The sequence below is a fragment of the Rhinoderma darwinii genome, chromosome 8, assembly GCF_050947455.1.
Source record: "Rhinoderma darwinii isolate aRhiDar2 chromosome 8, aRhiDar2.hap1, whole genome shotgun sequence".
Classification (NCBI taxonomy): domain Eukaryota; kingdom Metazoa; phylum Chordata; class Amphibia; order Anura; family Rhinodermatidae; genus Rhinoderma; species Rhinoderma darwinii.
This window is the reverse complement of record NC_134694.1, coordinates 107,950,687-107,969,987: the sequence shown is the minus strand read 5'-3', so window position 1 is coordinate 107,969,987 and position 19,301 is coordinate 107,950,687. Positions and strand designations below refer to the sequence as shown.

The 19,301-nt window shown below is 42.7% G+C and overlaps 1 protein-coding gene and 1 pseudogene across 2 annotated transcripts; one reads left to right on the top strand and one right to left on the bottom strand.

The window, feature by feature from the left end:
* Positions 1–985: 985 nt before the first annotated feature.
* On the bottom strand, positions 986–18,945 carry FAM98C (family with sequence similarity 98 member C). 2 transcript variants are annotated; one of them, XM_075836254.1, is made up of 9 exons: positions 18,734–18,945; positions 15,907–16,055; positions 10,737–10,871; positions 9,373–9,557; positions 9,130–9,201; positions 8,119–8,235; positions 4,795–4,962; positions 3,941–4,061; positions 986–3,426 (listed from the first exon to the last, which is right to left on the bottom strand). In XM_075836254.1, the coding sequence occupies exons 1-9, from the start codon at positions 18,850–18,852 to the stop codon at positions 3,398–3,400; spliced, it is 1,095 nt and encodes a 364-aa protein (XP_075692369.1). In that variant the 5' UTR covers positions 18,853–18,945; the 3' UTR covers positions 986–3,397. The 2 variants fall into 2 exon arrangements, with proteins under 2 accessions (XP_075692369.1, XP_075692370.1); XM_075836255.1 differs by having other exon boundaries at positions 986–4,061.
* On the top strand, positions 5,752–6,520 carry LOC142658924 (mpv17-like protein 2; annotated as a pseudogene).
* Positions 18,946–19,301: the final 356 nt, after the last annotated feature.

Sequence of the window (19,301 nt, the reverse complement as noted above, 5' to 3'; positions counted from 1 at the left end):
CCACGTGCCTCTTTATAAAATCGGAGGACCACAGACATACAGCTTATCCCCATAGCAGGCTGTGGTCCACCAAACTTTAGACCCATATTTTGCACCAAAATAAGCCAAATCAAGAGGTGGTGTATGGAAGAGAAGTGTATAACAAGTCTAGCGAGACGCGCCAAGTTTATCATACAGCGCGCACCACTGTGATACATTTGCCGTATTTTCTGTCTGCCTGGATTAAAGCGCAGGGTTCCTTTTCACCGGCCAATTTTGGCCAGAACAACGAGCGCCGAGCAAAGAGACAGCTCATTGACCGCTGCTCATTTGCTCCTTTCACAAGGAGTTATAAATCAGTAATGGATCGAGATGATCCACCGTTCCTGTGATCGCTCGTCCTCATGCATTTCTATCATGTCGGCAGCACATCTCACTGTTTACAGAGGGAGATGTGCTGCCGACAACGATAATATTTTCTGCTGCATAAAAGGATAAGATCAGCCGATAAATGAGCATTTGCTGGTTCACCGGCTGATTGTTGCCCTATTTACACAGGACAATGATCAGGAACCAACGTTCATATAAACACTTGTTTGCTCGTGTAAAAGTGCCTTTAATAATAAATGGGCCCTAAAACATTTAATCTTATACAACCCTTCTAAGTAGTCCTTCCTTAATCGGATTAGGTTTTCTGCTGAACGGTTTACGATCCTCCAGCCAAGATCATCTGATATCATAAGACTGAGAAACATACGTCAGGGAATTATCTGATACTGGACAAAAACATCCAACCCCGATGATCAGCGTCCTGAAAGATTTATGTTCTGAGGGGGTTTATTTGCAAAAAGTATCCGAACATTTAACTAAAAAAAATAGCTCTAGAAAATGTTCCTCGATGCAGGAAGTGCATAAAAAAAAAATAAAAAAAAATCAAACATCTAAACGTTCTATAAAAACACATACATGAGAACATGAGACACAGAAAGGAGGCAGAATCCGAGAGTTTTATTAACTTGTTCGTTATTTATTAAAGCAATCAAATTTACATAAAGCAGATAAACCTCATTTTACATACGTTTGAGTGGGAACCAAAAGTTTATGTGTGTATACTATATACATAGACTTGTACAGCTTAAAGAGGTTTTTATGGCATGTTATATGGATATACTATTAGTTTGACCAATGGAGGTCTGACCACTGGATCGGGAGAACTCGTATGCTCATTCCCAAAAAATGCCCTCCAACACACGGGCAATCTTCATTAAAAGAGTACCTTTTAGCAGCAATAGGGCGACCGGTTTTATAAGTTATTAAAAAAAATAAAAAGCCCCTTAGGAAAAATAAATATTATATGTTAGTACATACATGTCATTAAAAAATTTTTTTATAATTATTACGTGACCTGTTTTAATTATGAAAATGACCCGAATTTCCGCAAAAGTCAGGTACCAACCTCTGGGTTCTCGCTTTTTGACTGAAGGAGCACTATTTACTGTATTAATACAGCGCTGCACCGATCGGTATTTGCTATATTAGTACAGTAGATGGCGCTCTTTTAGACAAAGCAAGACCTCGCGTTCTGAGCCTGTAAGCTGCCGTGGCGGATTGTGGGATGCCAAGAGCACCAAATCCAGAAGTTTGGACCGGACTCTTGCGGAATAATGAATAATTTGCATAATGAAACAAGGTCAAATAATGACTTTTTTTTTTACATTTTCAAATGACATGTATTTCCGAGGATATTTTTTCTCACGGGGCAAATCGATTTTTTTAAATAAAAAACAGCTGCCCTATTTCTGCTGATGGGTCCTATTCAAAGTCAATGGGAAATACGGAAACACCCGAACGAGTGCGTGAATCTGTTCCCATATATCCCATTGACGGAAGCTGCATCAGAGCAGCAACTTTTCTGCCGGCACCAGGTCAGACCCCCTGCGTTCAGACTATTGGGGTACATCCAGTTGATATGGCATAAAAAGCCTGATGGGAAAATCCCTAAAAAACATAACAAATAAAAATACAGATTATCAACATCTGATTAATAATAGCAAGATTAAGGAGGAGCGGTCACCTCTCCTGACATGTCTGTTTTAATAAATCAACATTCTAGGACATCCTTTCTTAGGACTCTATTGCTCCTGAAAATGTATAAAAAAAAATAAAAAATGGACAACCGTGTGCTACAATTACCTTTATCAACAGTACCAGACTGTGCAGGGGCACACCCCATTGAATGGGAATGGTAACAACCGATGGTCAATTTATTCATACATTTCCAGGAGGAATAACAGAAGAACGACACAATGCAGAGTTCTAAGAAAATATGCTCCAGAATAGTTTTTTTTAGTAAAACCGACATGTCAGGGGAGCGGACAGGTCTACTTTTAACTTATGAATATTAACTCCGTTTTTTTTATGAAATTAGGTCTTAAAAATAAAAAAAGCACATTATATTACACATTTATACAATTAACAATTTGCTTGTCATTAATTAAATTAAAGAAGCCCTCCGGCAGTTTAGTGCAGCCTAGGCTAGTACTAAAGAATAATGTAGGGTATGCCTGTTTTAGTTGATGTGCCACGTATGGTCTGTCCACCATCTTGGCTCTTTTTCCCCTGATATGGTACCCCTAAAGTAGTCTCGTGTACAGCCCTGCAGCCTACATTTCCCATGAAGCTTCTGGCTTTTCAGAGGCAGAGGGGGTGGAGTTTCATCTCATTGTACTTGCTCTGAGTCCTATCTAAGTGCAGCAAGTGATAGACCAATGATATGTAACTTCCAAAACTCCTAACTCACACTGCAGAGTCCGGTATATTCTATGAGATGTAGCTCCACACTGCTCTCCCCTGCCTCCTGCTTGTAAGACCTGACAGGAATACACCTACCAATCACAAGCAGGAGGCAGGGGAGAGTGTCTGAAGTCACGGATGAGGAGTTATAAACCTCCCCCTACTCTACATTTCTCTGCTATCTGGGAGTGCTCTGTTTAGACTCCAGTGTATTCCTAAGAGATGCTGCTTCAGTCGCTCTCCCCTGCCTCCTGCTTGTGATTGATCGGTTTCTTCCTGTCAGCTCTTACAAGCAGTGGAGAGCCGTGTGGAGAATACAGAACAACAAGGAGGGCAGAGAATGGAGGAGAGGGGAGGTGTCCGGCAGCTGCTAGGAGGGATTTGAAAGAGGCCGATGAAATCCTGTAGTTCACAGGAAGTTAGCCACACAGTGGAGCAAGCTTTGGACTGGTGGTCAGACTGAGATCACATAACACAGCTGCCCATAACGAACGGATTTAAAATAAACAGGTACAATTTTAGATGGGATGAAACAAAATGCACAGCTAGGATATTGCTGGAAAGCAAGCATTAAATGTCCAAAAATATTTTTTTTTACATTTGCTGGAGTGCTGCACATCAATCATTACATCGGATCGGTCACATCATAATTCCCTATAATAAATTGTAAGTTCTCCATGTTAGTGTACAAATTATAAAGGACAACACATGTTTGGCCAGGATATTGTTATGAACCTCAATACTAGAGTTCTAAGTAAACCACCAAACGAAAAAAAGAATCTGCAAAGCTGCACACACTTTCTGCGTTGTAAAGCTTTGATGGCAACTCTCAACATGCGCCAACAGCCACCACCCCCAACAGATACAAAAAAAGAGGATCGGCCATGTTGTCAGATGATCCTCCTTTTTCCCCGGGGAGGTGTCCAACAGCTGGTGACTCATGGACAACTAAAAGTTTAGACTAAGAAAAAAAAAGTAAGATACTATGTCTCTGTAATGAAGTTGTAGCACTACCCTGGCCACAGTAAACGGTTTCCAAAAATATCACAGATGGGCATCATAGTCTTCTAATCCGGCTCGCACACAGAATTCATTTGGTATAAAACAGGCACTAAATATACCATATGATATGCAATTCTCATTTGGGCTCACGTCCTTTTTCTCTTACTTCTTTTGCCCCATCGCTGGTTTCCACCTCTCCCTTCTCTCCTCTTCTCCCACACAGGCATTGGACACTCAATTTCATTAGGTCGCCCTCCCCGATCAGGCACAGTACCAGTCATGAGCACCTATAAAATTAAGAAAAAAAAAAAAAAAAAGAAGAAAGAAGAAGATGAAGCATTTTTAAAAGGTCTAAGGCTGGATAAGAAGGAAGCCGAACCACTGCGGAGTCTGAAAACCTTGAGTTTACACTTGTTTTTTGTTTGAGGCTTTTAGAAAATCCTGCAGACTGGCAGTCTTGTAGGAATCTTGCAGAGAACACAGAAGTGGGGGGGGGGGTAGCATTTTCTGGCCTCCTACTGCAGACAGAGCCAAGGGGGAGGGCTCCTGCTGCAGTCAGTTGCCTTACAGACAGAAGGGGCTCACATCTTGCAACACATCTTTTTTGAGTGTATGTTCTACATTTTGTTTCTTTAAAGGTGCACTTCTAATAAAAATTCCTAGAACTGCGTCTATGGAAAAACATAACTGTCAAACCAGTTTTTCTGTGAATTGTTTGTTACTTTTCTCCATTGAAGTCAATGGGGAAAACACCACATAGGGGTACGGGGTAGAATATGCAGAGACTGGCAAAGAGCTGCATGTTTTTAGGGCAAGTTGTAGCTTTTTCAAAGTGTGAACAGGACTCCATGGGAATGGGATGCAGCAGAGAAACATACAAAAAACACCACATGTTAATACACCCAAACTGAAAAACCATCTACTAGTACTGGAGAAGCGATGGCTCTAATAGTCATAAAGGAAAGATAATCTATAGAGACACATTCTGCTGTTAGGATGGACATTCGTCTTGGTCACTACCTTCTGGATGGCAGTGCGGGTTTTCTGGCAGAAGGTGGCATTGCAGGTGTGTAGGATTCGGGAGTAGTCTTCCCGGGCAGCCAATAAATGTGGGATTGTGATCCTGGACTCTGCTCTGAGGGACTTTCTTATAGGCAGGTAGACTTCATTCATGGATTCTCCTTTTACCTGTGTTCAGGGAAGGACAGAGATGAGACATTTAGATTACGAACCATAATACGCAATGTCCCCTAGACTAGAGGGTTAAATATGTAATGTGAGTCATGAGACACGGAGTATGTCGGACACACTCTACCCTACCATGGGCAGAAAGGACTTGACAGAGGGATTTATAAGAAGTTGGAGGAGTTGCCCTTAGTTGCCTGTCAGATTGCAGCTTTCATTTTCCAATGGCCCTTAGAGAAATGAGAGCTGGAATCTGATTGGTTGCCATCAGTCACTACTCCACCTTTACCCTTGCATTCAGCCATTGACCGGTCATGGACTCCACAAGACCTCTGAAGGCGTCCTGTGATATTTGGCACCAAGACGTGAAGATGTAAAGTGCGGCCTTCATGGATTGGACTTATTTTTCCAGCACATCCCACAGATGCTCGATCAAGATCTGGGGAATTTGGAGAAGTCAAACACCTCTAACTCTATGTAATGTTCCTCAAACCATTCCTAAACAATCTCTGCAGTGTGGTAGGGGCATTATCGGGCTGAAATAGGCCACGGCTATTTCAGAATACTGTGGTCATGAAGGGGCTACTTGGTCTGTAGCCATGTTTAGGTAGGTGGTACGTGTCAAAGTCACATTCAAATGAAGGCCAGGACCCAAGGTTTCCTGCAGAACATTGCCCAGAATATCACACTGCCTCCACCGGCTTCAATTCTTCCCATAGTGCATCTTGGTTCCATCTCTTCCCCAGGTAAGGGACACGCAGGCACCTGACCGTCCATATCATGTAAAAGACAATGGATTCATCAGATGATCGCAGAGCTCCACTGTATGAGAGACCGCACGCCGTGTCCTCTGCTCAGCAGGTGTTCCTCGACTATTACTGTACCAGGTCCATGTAGGACGGTGTCCAGTAGTTGGTAAAATTCGGACAGAATGCTCCCCAGGGTAGAATTCTGCTAGATTGAGTATCGGACTATTGGAAGCCTTTCGTTAGAGGGCGATTTCCGTTGATCACTAACACAGTTCGCTGTAGTGCATTGTGGGTATTGGCGATACTGTCCAGCAGACTCTAAACCGAGAAGGGATCCGGATAAACAGACTGGATGTGGACAGGTCGCATGTCTCCTATAGGTTGCTCAATGGACCCCAGGATGCATTTCTGACCGGATCAAAATGGTTTTGTGAAAGATTTTAATTGACCCTCTGGTGTCTTCCCACTTTCTTGGAGTTTGGTGCGTTTTGGGTATGGGCTTAATGGAAGGACAGAATTTGGATGGCAGCGGAGCAGAGTTTAATGGCAAATTCGGGAATTTTTCTAGGGGTGACTGGACTGTGCGGCCCGCCGCACAAATGATCAAACTTTTACTTTCGATCACCTAAGTATCGTGTCACTTATATTAATTTGTTCATGGTGGGTTGAGACACCGACCTTTCCTACCTCAAACACAGGGATGAAGAGCCTCCGGATAACATGGATACAGATACTCGAATAGCATGTGCATCAGACCAGCACTCCGGCACGCCCTCCCACATTTGCCAAAGACAATAGATGAAAAAGTTTGAATGAAAAAGTCTATTTTTGTACTTTTTGCTAAAATGCTGCACGGCTTTGATTTAAGACTTTGTTTTTATTTATCACAACGTTTTTTTTATGCTCCCGAGATGTGATTTTGTGGAGAAAGTGAGAATAATATGTATAAACAAGCTGCGATGCTCTGCGTGTTCGGACACCTTTCTATCATAAACCGCAGTAACTTTTTCAGCAACACGGAGCTACATTAGCTCTACTTTGGGATGACCCAGACGTATTCGCTTTCACTCCACATTCACATTAATGAACCTTGGGTGCCCATAACCCTGTCGCCAGTTCACCGGTTGTCCTTCCTTGGATCCCTTTTGGTAGGTACTAACCAATACATACTGGGAACACCCCACAAGACCGGCCATTTTGGAGATTCTCTCGTACAGTCGTCTAACCATCACAATTTGGCCCTAGTCGAAATCGCTCAGATCCTTACACTTGCTCATTTTGCAACACATCAACTTCAAGAACTGACTGTTGACTTGCTGCCTAATATACTTCCCCATTGTAACCAGATAATCAATGTTATTCACTTCACCTGTCAGTGGTTTTTAAGGTTATGACTGAACGGTGTAGAATACGACGCCAACAATGTGTGAGTGGTGGGGGCCCAACCATTGGAACCCACACCAAGGGACAAGAATAAAGCTGCCACAGAGGGTAGCAGACCCGTTGGATATTTTTGCAGACATAGCGCAGCTCTTTTACATGGTCTGTGTATTGCAGCTCGGCAACAAAAAACACTGACGCTTATGCATAAGAACCGTTCTAACAAAAAGGAGGATTGTGGTTCGTAGTAAACGATTAGGTTCCTCCTTTCATTTTGCCGGTTTGAAAACGAAAGCCATTATAGGATTGGTTGCGGTTGGTAACACTGAAACCTTGACACAGGCGTTTTTTTTTGTTGTTGCTTACGTTAAGGGTATGTGCACACGGGGTGGATAAGCTGCAGATTTCCTGCAAGGAACGTCATTGCGGAAAATCTGCTGTGTTACTGTAGCAGCAAGGTAAATGAGGAGATTTCCATAAATCTTATCCTCACACTGCGGGAAAAAAAATGCACAAAACTCGTGCGGAAATAGTCCGAAGATTGAGAATCCGCGATACAAGTCAGTCAATTGCTCTTGCAGAATTTCTACACAGAAAATCTGGTGGTAAATTCCTCAGTGTTAGGCTGGATTCACACGAGCACATTACGTCCGTAATGGACGGAACGTATTTCGGCCGCAAGTCCCGGACCGAACACAGTGCAGGGAGCCGGGCTCCTAGCATCATAGTTATGTACGACGCTAGGAGTCCCTGCCTCTGCGTGGGACTACTGTCCCGTACTGAAAACATGATTACAGTACGGGACAGTTGTCTGGCAGCGAGGCAGGGACTCCTAGCGTCGTACATAACTATGATGCTAGGAGCCCGGCTCCCTGCACTGTGTTCGGTCCGGGACTTCCGGCCGAAATACGTTCCGTCCATTACGGACCGAACATGCTCGTGTGAACCCAGCCTTAATGTTGTGTGGGGGATGTACCCGAACAGTCTCATAGCCTTAGATTAATAAAGTGATGATTATTTGATAACTGACCTGAGCTCTCTCGGACCAGTGAAACGACTGCACCGTAACTTCAAATCGAGTCACCAACATCCTCAGCCTACAATCGTACTCCTTGAGCATGGAATAATGTAACTCTTGCAGGATTTCCTGAGGGGAAAAAGAAAAAAAAATAATTACTTATGTAAAATGAACATTCTAGGACTGGAAAAGAAAACCAAAGATTCAAGAGGTTAGAAACAACTTTCATAGAGCGGGTACATCCAGGCTTATGGGGCGGGTGCATGGCAGGCTTTAGGGGAGTGCAATATGAGCGGTTACACATGGCACATCATTCGTCTTTGCTGAAAGGGGCACCACTGGCCCGGATTGCCTGGGCACCTGGAGCTTCCATAACTCTTTCAATGAATTGTTATTTAGGTACATTACAGAAACGTTACTTGTAGATTGTATCATTGTATTATTTGAGCGCTATGTGGTACACTATAAGGTGGCACACCAACCATCCAACGGCAAGCCCTAATGTAATATAAACCAAAAAATTTAATTTTTCACCTTTGTGATGAGCCTCCTTAGTCTGATGCTGGGATGAGGCATGACAGGCCCTAGATCCCATTGATTTTAAAAAGCTTATAAGAACCAATTACAAGAAAATTGCAAGGAGCTCCTTGACAGTGACTTTACTCCGATTGCATTAAAATAAGAAACTTTGCAAACAGTCTTGATAAGATAGAAATATCCTACAGTTTTATGTATACAGCTCCTATGCAGACCTATGTGTCGCCAAGTTAAACTACAAATAAATCCTGTGTGTAGTCCAATTCTGCCGTCAGGTGAAATGATATGAGCCAGACCAGTGTGAAGGTGCCATCGTGTGCTGGTTTATCAGAATTTAGCATTTAGAGAACGTGTATTACGTCATTTTCTTACGTATTGAAGTTTTGTATCTGAACACAAGATAGTTTGGATATTTGCTGTATTATTTTTTTTTTTTTAATGATTGCTGGAATCATTTTTGCAAAGGTAGGAAACCCGGCTTCTCACCCATTGTTTAGGCTGTAGCTGAGCTTTGAAGAGAGGGGGAGACATTTGGGCCGACCCAGAACGTTCTGTAATCTAAAAATAAGTGAAAGGAAAAATTAATTTTTTTTAAAATGTTTTCTAAAAAGAAACGCCAATCCTGCCCGCCAGATCTATAATAACACATTATATGCACACAGTTCTAGAAAGTAGAAAGGGCATCGGTCACAGAACTTACAATCTAAAAGGCCCATGCCTCCCATTTACCTTGGTCTCCAGCTCCCTCATGAGCTCAGTCACTGGGACTTCCGGAGAGAGGTCAGGAAAATCCAAAGCTTTACCTACGAGCCGTAACTCATCTAGAATATCTTCATCGTGTCCTATACGTTCAGAGGTGGAAACACCGGAGCTTTTCAGGATTCGAGCCGCCTCTAGCTCCGTGCTCAGGAATACTAAGGTAAAGGAATCACCTGCTTGTTAAATGTGTTTACTTATAACATTATACCACGAACACATTCCAAATACCAAGACCAAAAATTCATCATCCAACTGATAATCGGAGCTCGGCCTATCCAAACTACGAACATGAATCACTGTAAAAATGCCACGAGGGACGTCTCTGGTCCAGGCTGGTTGGAAAGTCATTCAACGATGGCATCTAGCCGCTTGTCGGTAAGGTGTATACATCTGTGTTTCCTTTATGTAGCTCTGGCGCTGCCTGAGGTACAATATATCTCAGCTGGTAGGAATGCCAAAAAGTAAGCAGATTTTGCATTCGTATCTATCTCCTCATTGAGTGGGTTAAACCTCTGGAAAAATCCTGAGTGGCACTTCTGAATGCACCGATTCGTGATCTCCCCAGGGGAACTCATTCATTTGCCACAGCTAGAATTTGGAGGACTCAATAAATCTCCCTCGATTAAATTGGGATGGATAATGGCTTGTGACAAATTCACTAGCCTTCTTCATGATTGCCAGGCCACCTTTCACAAAGTATGGTCTCCATGGATATCATACTGGAAAGCTCCGGCCCGGTGACTAAGGTCCCCTTCACATCTCGTTATTGCCTTCTGTCAGAGGTATACGTCAGAAGGCCTCCCGCTATATACCTCTGACTGAAGGCTGTAATGTATCTCACTGTATATGCATACAGTGAAATACGTCACCCTAACAACACTCCACTGGCCAGAGGGCCGGAGGCATTTGGAAACTTCTGACGTCACTTTTCTTTTAACATATACCTGTGACGGATGCCATACAGTGGCATCCATTACCTATAGACTCATATGGTAAAAAATAAAGAAATAAATATAACATGCTGTATACGTTTTCCTTAAAAAAAAAAAAAAAAAAAAAAAAAAAAAAAAGGGGATACCGATGTACACCAGCGCAATGGAGGCCAAAATCTCTTTAGGCCTCCGGACATGTTTATCATGTACGTCTGAGACATTCTCCACGTACACGATAAGCGTAGGGCAATAACGCGATATAAGAACGCCTTAGATAAAGGAGATCAAAAAAAAAAAAGATAAAGAAATATTTATGCTGCAAACTCCTTTAATCCGGCATCAATGGGACCCGACAGAGAATATTCTGAATTATTGGACATTTATAGAAAAGTTTGTCCTCACCAATCAGCTGCAGGCAGGTTGAAGGTCTGAGCAGCCTAGAAGTGACATTTCCAGAGATCAGCGACGTGTGGGGACAGTGAAGTTCGCTCATCACGCCACTCATCTCCAGCTGGAAGGTCTCTGAATCGGCGGGGCCTGCGGAGAAGATGATCTGTATTACATCCTGGAGCAATCATTCACTTTATACACACGATAAACGTAACATATACTTGACTGCTCTCACTGATGAATGACAATGTGGCATGTAACGAGAAAACGGGATTTCTTATCATTTAGAGCACATTAGGCGTTTTTTTTGGTGTAGATAAAATCTCACGTCTCTCAACGGGAGTTCAACAACCAAAACCACGCATGTTAAAAACGCAACAAAAACGCACTGTCTAAACCAAGATTTATTCTTTATAATAGGCAGCAGCTGCAGAACCTCTTTTTGGAGAAGCAGCAGTTCCTTCTTGTCCATCACTGATTGGAAGATGTAAATTGCCCGCTTACACTTCAACACAAGAGATTTGCAGCGGTCGAAATCTGCGTTACAGCGATAGCTAGCGCCCCCTCCGAACACAACGCCTCCGATAAATTATCAGACGCAGCCTCCCTTTTCCTCAGTACAGATCCGGAGGAGACGTCCAACACGTCTTCTCATCACTCTCCTTTTAAAATAACATGGAAATGGTCGGTCGCATGTAACTTTCTTATGCCAGGTGGTAGAGATACGCACAGTACCTATGTGGCGCCATGTATCACTGGCAATGTACATTTATTATTTATGTCCCAAGTTTACAACTTTTACACATCTCCAGCACTGAAATATGTGTAATATTCTCTGCAGATATTATCATTAGACGTATGCCGGATAAACCCGCTGATTTAGTCGGGACTGGCCGACCATCTAATGTATATGGTGGCATCAAACTTCAACACGCCCGTTCTATGGTTTGCAAATAGATAAGCCGTTGCCAGAGGACTTCTCCCTGCTGAACACATACACACTCGGCCAGGCAGAGAGGGCATGTATATGGGAGAGTCGGGAGGAATGGCTGTTGGCTGAATGATTATTCAGCCGACGGCTATCTCAGGTGTACGGCAGCTTAAAGCTGGATTCACACGTTGCAGTCAAAATGCGTTTTTCTGCGTTTTTGCATCAAAAAACACATTTTGACAGCGATTTAAAAAGTGAGCCTTAGTGGGTGGATTAATACAAGCCAAGTTATACATACACTATCGTTCAAAAGTTTGGGGTCACCCAGACAACTTTGTGTTTTTCCATAAACACTCACACTTATATTTATCAAATGAGTTGCAAAATGACTAGAAAATATAGTCAAGACATTGACAAGGTTAGAAATAATGATTTTTATTTGAAATAATAATTTTCTCCTTCAGACTTTGCTTTGGTCTTAGAATGCTCCATTTGCAGCAATTACAGCATTGCAGACCTTTGGCATTCTAGCTGTTAATTTGCTGAGGTAATCGGGAGAAATTTCACCCCATGCTTCCAGAAGCCCCTCCCACAAGTTGGATTGGCTTGATGGGCACTTCTTGCGTACCGTACGGTCAAGCTGCTCCCACAACAGCTCTATGGGGTTGAGATCTGGTGACTGCGCTGGCCACTCCATTACAGATAGAATACCAGCTGCCTGCTTCTTCCCTAAATAGTTCTTGCATAATTTGGAGGTGTGCTTTGTGTCATTGTCCTGTTGTAGGATGAAATTGGCTCCAATCAAGCGCTGCCCACAGGGTACGGCATGGCGTTGCAAAATGGAGTGATAGCCTTCCTTATTCAAAATCCCTTTTACCTTGTACAAATCTCCCACTTTACCAGCACCAAAGCAACCCCAGACCATCACATGACCTCCACCATGCTTGACAGATGGCGTCAGGCACTCTTCCAGCATCTTTTCAGTTGTTCTGCGTCTCACAAAAGGTTCTTCTGTGTGATCCAAACACCTCAAACTTCGATTCGTCTGTCCATAACACTTTTTCCCAATCTTCCTCTGTCCAATGTCTGTGTGCTTTTGCCCATATTAATCTTTTCCTTTTATTAGCCAGTCTCAGATATGGCTTTTTCTTTGCCACTCTGCCCTGAAGGCCAGCATCCCGGAGTCGCCTCTTCACTGTAGACGTTGACACTGGCGTTTTGCGGGTACTATTTAATGGAGCTGCCAGTTGAGGACCTGTGAGGCGTCTATTTCTCAAACTAGAGACTCTAATGTACTTGTCTTGTTGCTCAGTTGTGCAGCGGGGCCTCCCACTTCTCTTTCTACTCTGGTTAGAGCCTGTTTGTGCTGTCCTCTGAAGGGAGTAGTACACACCGTTGTAGGAAATCTTCAGTTTCTTGGCAATTTCTCGCATGGAATAGCCTTAATTTCTAAGAACAAGAATAGACTGTCGAGTTTCACATGAAAGCTCTCTTTTTCTAGCCATTTTGAGAGTTTAATCGAACCCACAAATGTAATGCTGCAGATTCTCAACTAGCTCAAAGGAAGGTCAGTTTTATAGCTCCTCTAAACAGCAAAACTGTTTACAGCGGTGCTAACATAATTGCACAAGGGTTTTCAAGTGTTTTCTAATCATCCATTAGCCTTCTAACACAGTTAGCAAACACAATGTACCATTAGAACACTGGAGTGATGGTTGCTGGAAATGGGCCTCTATACACCTATGTAGATATTGCATTAAAAACCAGACGTTTGCAGCTAGAATAGTCATTTAGCACATTAACAATGTATAGAGTGTATTTCTGATTAATTTAATGTTATCTTCATTGAAAAAAACTGTGCTTTTCTTTCAAAAATAAGGAAATTTCTAAGTGACCCTAAACTTTTGAACGGTAGTAAATATATATATATATATATATATATATATATATCTTATAATTTTTTGTGATACACAAGTGAGTGAAAACAGAAAAAAATAACTCCCACAATCTTGTCTTCATAAAAAAAAAAAAAAAGTTTCTTTGAATAGCTTTCGCCCGTTCAGTGTTGTCGAAGGACATTATGTGGATCACAAGTCACAATCCACATCCATTTCCACACAATTAGTGTCAGTAAAAAAAAGTTATTAGTATTAAATTAAATTTACGGTCCAGGTCAGACTAGAGCTTTTCTTTTTTGAAAGGTCATGGGGAACACCAAGGCCTTATTCACACGAGCGTATTTCACGTCCGTGTTAAGCGCGTTAAAACAACGGACGTCACACGGACCTATGTTAGTCTATGGGGCCATTCAGACATTCAGTGTTTTTCACGCAGCGTATCCGCTGCAAGAAACTCACTGCATGTCCTATTCTTGTGCGTTTTTTGCGCATCACGCACCCATTGAAGTCAATGGGTGCGTGAAAATCACGGACAGCACAGGAACGCACATCCGTGTGCCATGGGTTTTTCACGCAACAGTTGCTAAAGTAATGAGGAAAAAAAACAAACACCTCCTTGAGTTTATTTTGCTGACGTAAACAACGAGTGACATACAGATGACATTCGCGCGCAAAAAAAACAGACGCGCTGTACACGGATGTCACACGGAGCTGCAACGCAAGAAAAACGCTGCATGTGAATAAGGCCTAAACGTGGTGTTTCATTTCTTAACATATCTTTATAGGAGTAGGAGCTCCGTTTTTCTGATACAGAGCTTCACATCTCCTGCAATAACATTCTAGATGTCTGCAGTCACCACTAGGGGGAGCTTAAGAGTTCACTGTATACTATTTATACATTAAACACAATAATAAAACTGTATGCAGTAAACTCCCCCTAGTCCTGGTTGCAGGCAGGCAAATGTTATCATTAAGGCTCTGTTCACACTAGTCATGGAGAGCTTTTATAATATCTTCATCCACACGGGTTGTAATGTAAATTGCTTCACATCTGGACGTGGCCGAAGTCCTAGTCAAATTAAAGGTTTGTATTTTACATTTTCACATCAACCGGCATGAGAACTAATTAGGGGAAGTCCGTCTTTAAAGGTCCCCTTCTCAGCCCCTGTGTAACATTGTGCACTCAGACCAACTCCCCCACAATAATGTTACACATAATGAGAAATGAAACCACAACAGGTTTGATCCAGGTAACAATCAGGAAACACAGACAGTTCATTGTGGTCAGATGAACCTAATGCTAACATTTAATGGCAGGTGTTCGAATCGGAAAGTAACACATCGCTTATTTTTGTGAAAATATTTATTTTTATGGTTTTTAGGCGCTGTTCGCACTTGCGTCCAGTGTTTCCCGACAAGTCTATGGACAATGGTATTTTTCGTGTTCAGACGTGGTTTCCGCTCGTTTGCATGCAGCACTATTCCCCCTGTCAAATTTGCCAACAGAGCCTCTCCCAGAAGTGTGAACAGAGTCTTAGTAGTTTATTTACTTAGTCATGTCTCTGTCCTTGTGAAATCGGAAATGTTTCATTATTCATTTACATGTGCTGACATCTAGTGGCCAATCTGTTTCATTGCAGGTACAGTAGCAGCAGAGTAGACGAGATTTGAACAAATATCATCCACACAGCGGAAAAAAATCCACCAAGAAAACGTTAATACATTGACCTGCGGTGCCATGTTTTTTAATCCGCAGCGTGTAAAAAAAAAAACAAAAACAAAAAAAAAACGCAAGTCAGAAAACAAAAAAACTGCTTTTTTTTGGGTTAGAAAATAATAAAAACTTTTATACTGAGTCCCGGCCGTTGTTATAGCGACATAATCCTCTGTTCTGAGCGCAGCCCAGCCTCCTAGGCGGACCTTTCCTCCTATGTGACTACTGCAGCCAATCAAAGGCTGCAGCGGTCACATGGACTGTAGCATCATCCCCGGAGGCCAGGCTGTACTCAGAGCACAGGGACTCGTCGCTATAACAACCCAGAATGGGGTAATTATAAAACTTTTTTTTTTTTTTCTGCGGTTGCCAAATATTCTCCTTACTCCAGAAAGTAACCATGTTGTGGCCAATCACATACAGACATGTTACCTCCTTCATGGGTGTAAACTAAAATAATTTTTGGCTATAATAACCCTTTAAACATTCATTAGAGATAAAGACAGAATATATAACATTTAAAGGGGTTGCCTCGCCTCGACAATCACTTTCTATAGGCCGTATTACAGCGTATGGACGTCATAGTGGAAGCTGCTCACAAACCCACATTATACCCGAACTTTAACAAGGGCCGCTCACCTTCGGTTGGGCTGACGTTTTCCACCAGGTAGGACACAGATTTCAGCTCTGACACCAGCCAGACACAGAGTGATGTAAACAGCGGGCACTCAGCTCCTGACTCACAGGAACGCAGCAGAGCATCCTCATCAGACAGCGGTCCTGTATAGCTGCAATACAAATAGAACATTACTTGTATATGGTCGGGTCATTAAAAAAAAAAAAAAAAACATAGCGTGGGAAAAAAAAAACAAAAGAAAAAAAAAAAAAAAACTCTGCTACATTTTTCATACAAGGTTTGGGTGGATTAGGTGTAATTCCCGTGCCGAAATCCACGTCCATTCTGACGACGATCTGCACCCCATGTATGTAACTGTGCTTTCCACAATCACATGCTACGGACTTTATGTGCGGATTTTTGTCTGAACCACTGAATATAATCAGACTTTCAGCAGGCTACTTATTTTTGGGTATTCTGCATGGAAAAGCAGTGGATTAGCCCCATTGAATGACAATGGCGCTAATCGTAGTGCGGATCTGCTGCACGCCTGCGGAAGTAATCCAAGGTAATACACGTAGGATTTTAATGCGAGGTGTGAACAGGTCTTAGGGTGCATGAAGGGTCTTTTCACATGTTGTGATGAGATAGCATTGTTTTGCCAGGATTTACGCTAAACTGTGATAAAAACAGCAGATTTTTGTAAAAAACAAAACAAAAAGAAAAAACAGAAAACACTCAACATGGCAAAACGCAAAGTGGGCTTTACGATCAGCAACGGACCAATCCAGACTCCCGACCTCTATGAAGTGCTACAGCCGCTTTATTCTCAGGACCGGTGGGTGTCTGTCCTTCAGGCTACATTCAGACGAGCGTCGGCCACCTGTGACGTGAAAAACGGCAGTCCGAGGTGGACCCGTGCGGGACGCATGGTCACGGATCCTTCATAGACTAGAGTCTATGGAGGGATGCGTGACACGTAGTAAAATAGGACACATCCTATTTTTTCACGGACCCTTCACACGCTCCATTGAAACAACGGTCGCGTGAACAGCCCCATTGAAGTACATGAGTCTGTGTGACGGCCGGGATACACGCCCGTCTGAACGAGCCCTTAGAAAGTGACGGCTTATCCTATTTATGCCCTGACTTTAGGAGATGAGAACAAAGGCTTTATAAACGTATTCTACACCGCAAATCATCATCGTCACCACTATTATGGCGCAACAAACAGCCAGGAATTTTCTATTTTGGGCAATCTAAGCATTAATGTGGAGCGATGTTCAGATAACTTTACTGCATCCTTTATAGAGGCCGTAGAGAAAATAGTCAACGTCTCAAGATGAAACTTCTGCTTACAAGGCGGCAATCAAAGCCTCAGGACTGCAACTGTCTCAGTGACCCGGCTGGTAGAGTACGGCTACCCGGAGACTTGTGCTACTGGCAGGCGGAGGCATCACATCCGGTCATAGCTTGAAGCCTTGACACCAAGTGTTGCCCACCTGCCCAGGGATACAAAAACACCTACGATACCACATCAACGAAATGCGTCCTGCAGAAGACAGGCCTTTATTGCAGCTGACGGCCTAAGCTTTGGTTCTTCAGATGTTGTGCAACTATAATAGCCGGATACAATATGTTCTACGCAAGAAACCCATGAATATATGGTAGAAACGATACCAGCGTCGCGCACACCATTCTTAGACACAAAGGCGACTCATTCCTGCTGGCCTGGACTTGTTCTGCCAGTCCAAGGTTCACCCAGTAGAATGACGCGCTAAGAACTAGAGATTCATTTATTTATTCCACCCACTTGTTAGAAGTTTTAGCGCAGGTCATAGCCATAAGATCGTGCTTTTCAATACAGCGGGTTCCCGTAGAAATATAGAACGCAAGTAATCAGATTTTATTTTACGACAACCAATGTATATCTATCTATATCGGGGTTACACCACCATAACCAAGGTGTGAATAGCACCTTACATCTACAAACACTACTAACCCAGCCTCCATTGTAGTCCTGATGCGGGGACCAAAATGAAGCGAACGCTGTAAATAAAAGGCCTGCGAATTTATTAAAACTGGCTTGGATGCCCAAAGCAACCAATCACAGAGCAGCTTTCATTTCATTACCATAGTTTAAGAAATGAAAGCAGAGCTCTGATTGGTTGCTATAGGCATGAAGGCTATTTTTCTGACTGACAACTATGACAGATGAAGCCCATTTTATTCATTGTATTAATGAAAAGCTTCTAATATCTTCTGCATTTTACTTTCTCTGCATTTAAGCACAAATATTAGAAGGTGGCAAAACGTTTCATTGTACGATGATTAAAGGGGCTCTCCAGGCGGTTTTAGGTTAATAAAGTTTGACATCCAGATTGCAAGATCGGCACCAAATCATGATAAAAATCAATCACAGAGCGCCGCAGATCTTATATACCGCTCCGGTGACATCATGTGAGCGCTAATTCCTTGTGAATAAATTATAAAAAAAAGTAAACAATGTAAGATTTGGCAGCAACTGTAGTACTACAAGCTCCAGCATGGCCAGTCAGCTCCCATTAGTCAGGTCTGGCAGTAGTTGTAGTACTACAAGTCCCAACATGGCCAGTCAGCTCCCATTAGTCAGGTCTGATAGTAGTTGTAGTACTACAAGCCCCAGCATGGCCAGTCAGCTCCCATTAGTCAGGTCTGATAGTAGTTGTAGTACTACAAGTCCCAGAATGGTCAGCTCCCATTAGTCAGCGGTCACATGACGATATAGATCGATAGAGAAGGTTGATTCCCCTCCTAGAGAAACCATGAAAGTGACTCCTGCGCTGGTGACACAGATGGCGGTTCTCTCACCGGAGCTCCCGCAGGAGTCCTGCCGCCTCTCTCAGTAATATCTCCCGAGCTCCGCGGTCTTCCACGTCCATCTTATCTTTTGGTCCGGACTCTGTTTCTTCGCTTCCGGGCTCGCTCATCGTCTCACCTAAGGCCGCAGGTTTGGCAGCTTCCCACTGTCTCCTAGCAACCGTCACTGACTCACATATTTTACGTCACACGCTTCAACCAGCCTCCTTTATCAGCGGGATTCTCGAACTTTATTGACATTCTTATACGGACAGTCCCTATGTGAGGGGAAGTTACAGTGACGCGCAGTGACGTCATCATCTCCCTTGCCGTGACGAGTTCATTTGTAGTCACTGACTGTCCGTACCGTTATGTCTATATATTATGTTTTTATTTTATTTGTCATTTTTATTTATTAAAAAAAACAAAAAACTCATAAATACATTTTAAACATGGTTAAATTACATATGAACAAAATTTGAGAGACCCGTTACAGACATTTGAAGTGTAAGCCGAGCTTACATAAGTGCAAAATGATCAAATAGCAATTTTTATAACACATTTATATGACTTAATATTG

What these genes read in the sequence shown, in the direction of transcription:
- FAM98C (XM_075836254.1), bottom strand. Translation starts at nt 18,852, where the DNA reads ATGAGCGAGCCCGGAAGCGAAGAAACAGAGTCCGGACCAAAAGATAAG. An exon ending in AACCTGCCTGCAGCTGATTG is followed by an intron (nt 9,558 to 10,736) that starts GTGAGGACAAAC and finishes CCTTTACCTTAG; the next exon opens with TATTCCTGAGCACGGAGCTA. An exon ending in TGAGGGAGCTGGAGACCAAG is followed by an intron (nt 9,202 to 9,372) that starts GTAAATGGGAGG and finishes ACTTATTTTTAG; the next exon opens with ATTACAGAACGTTCTGGGTC.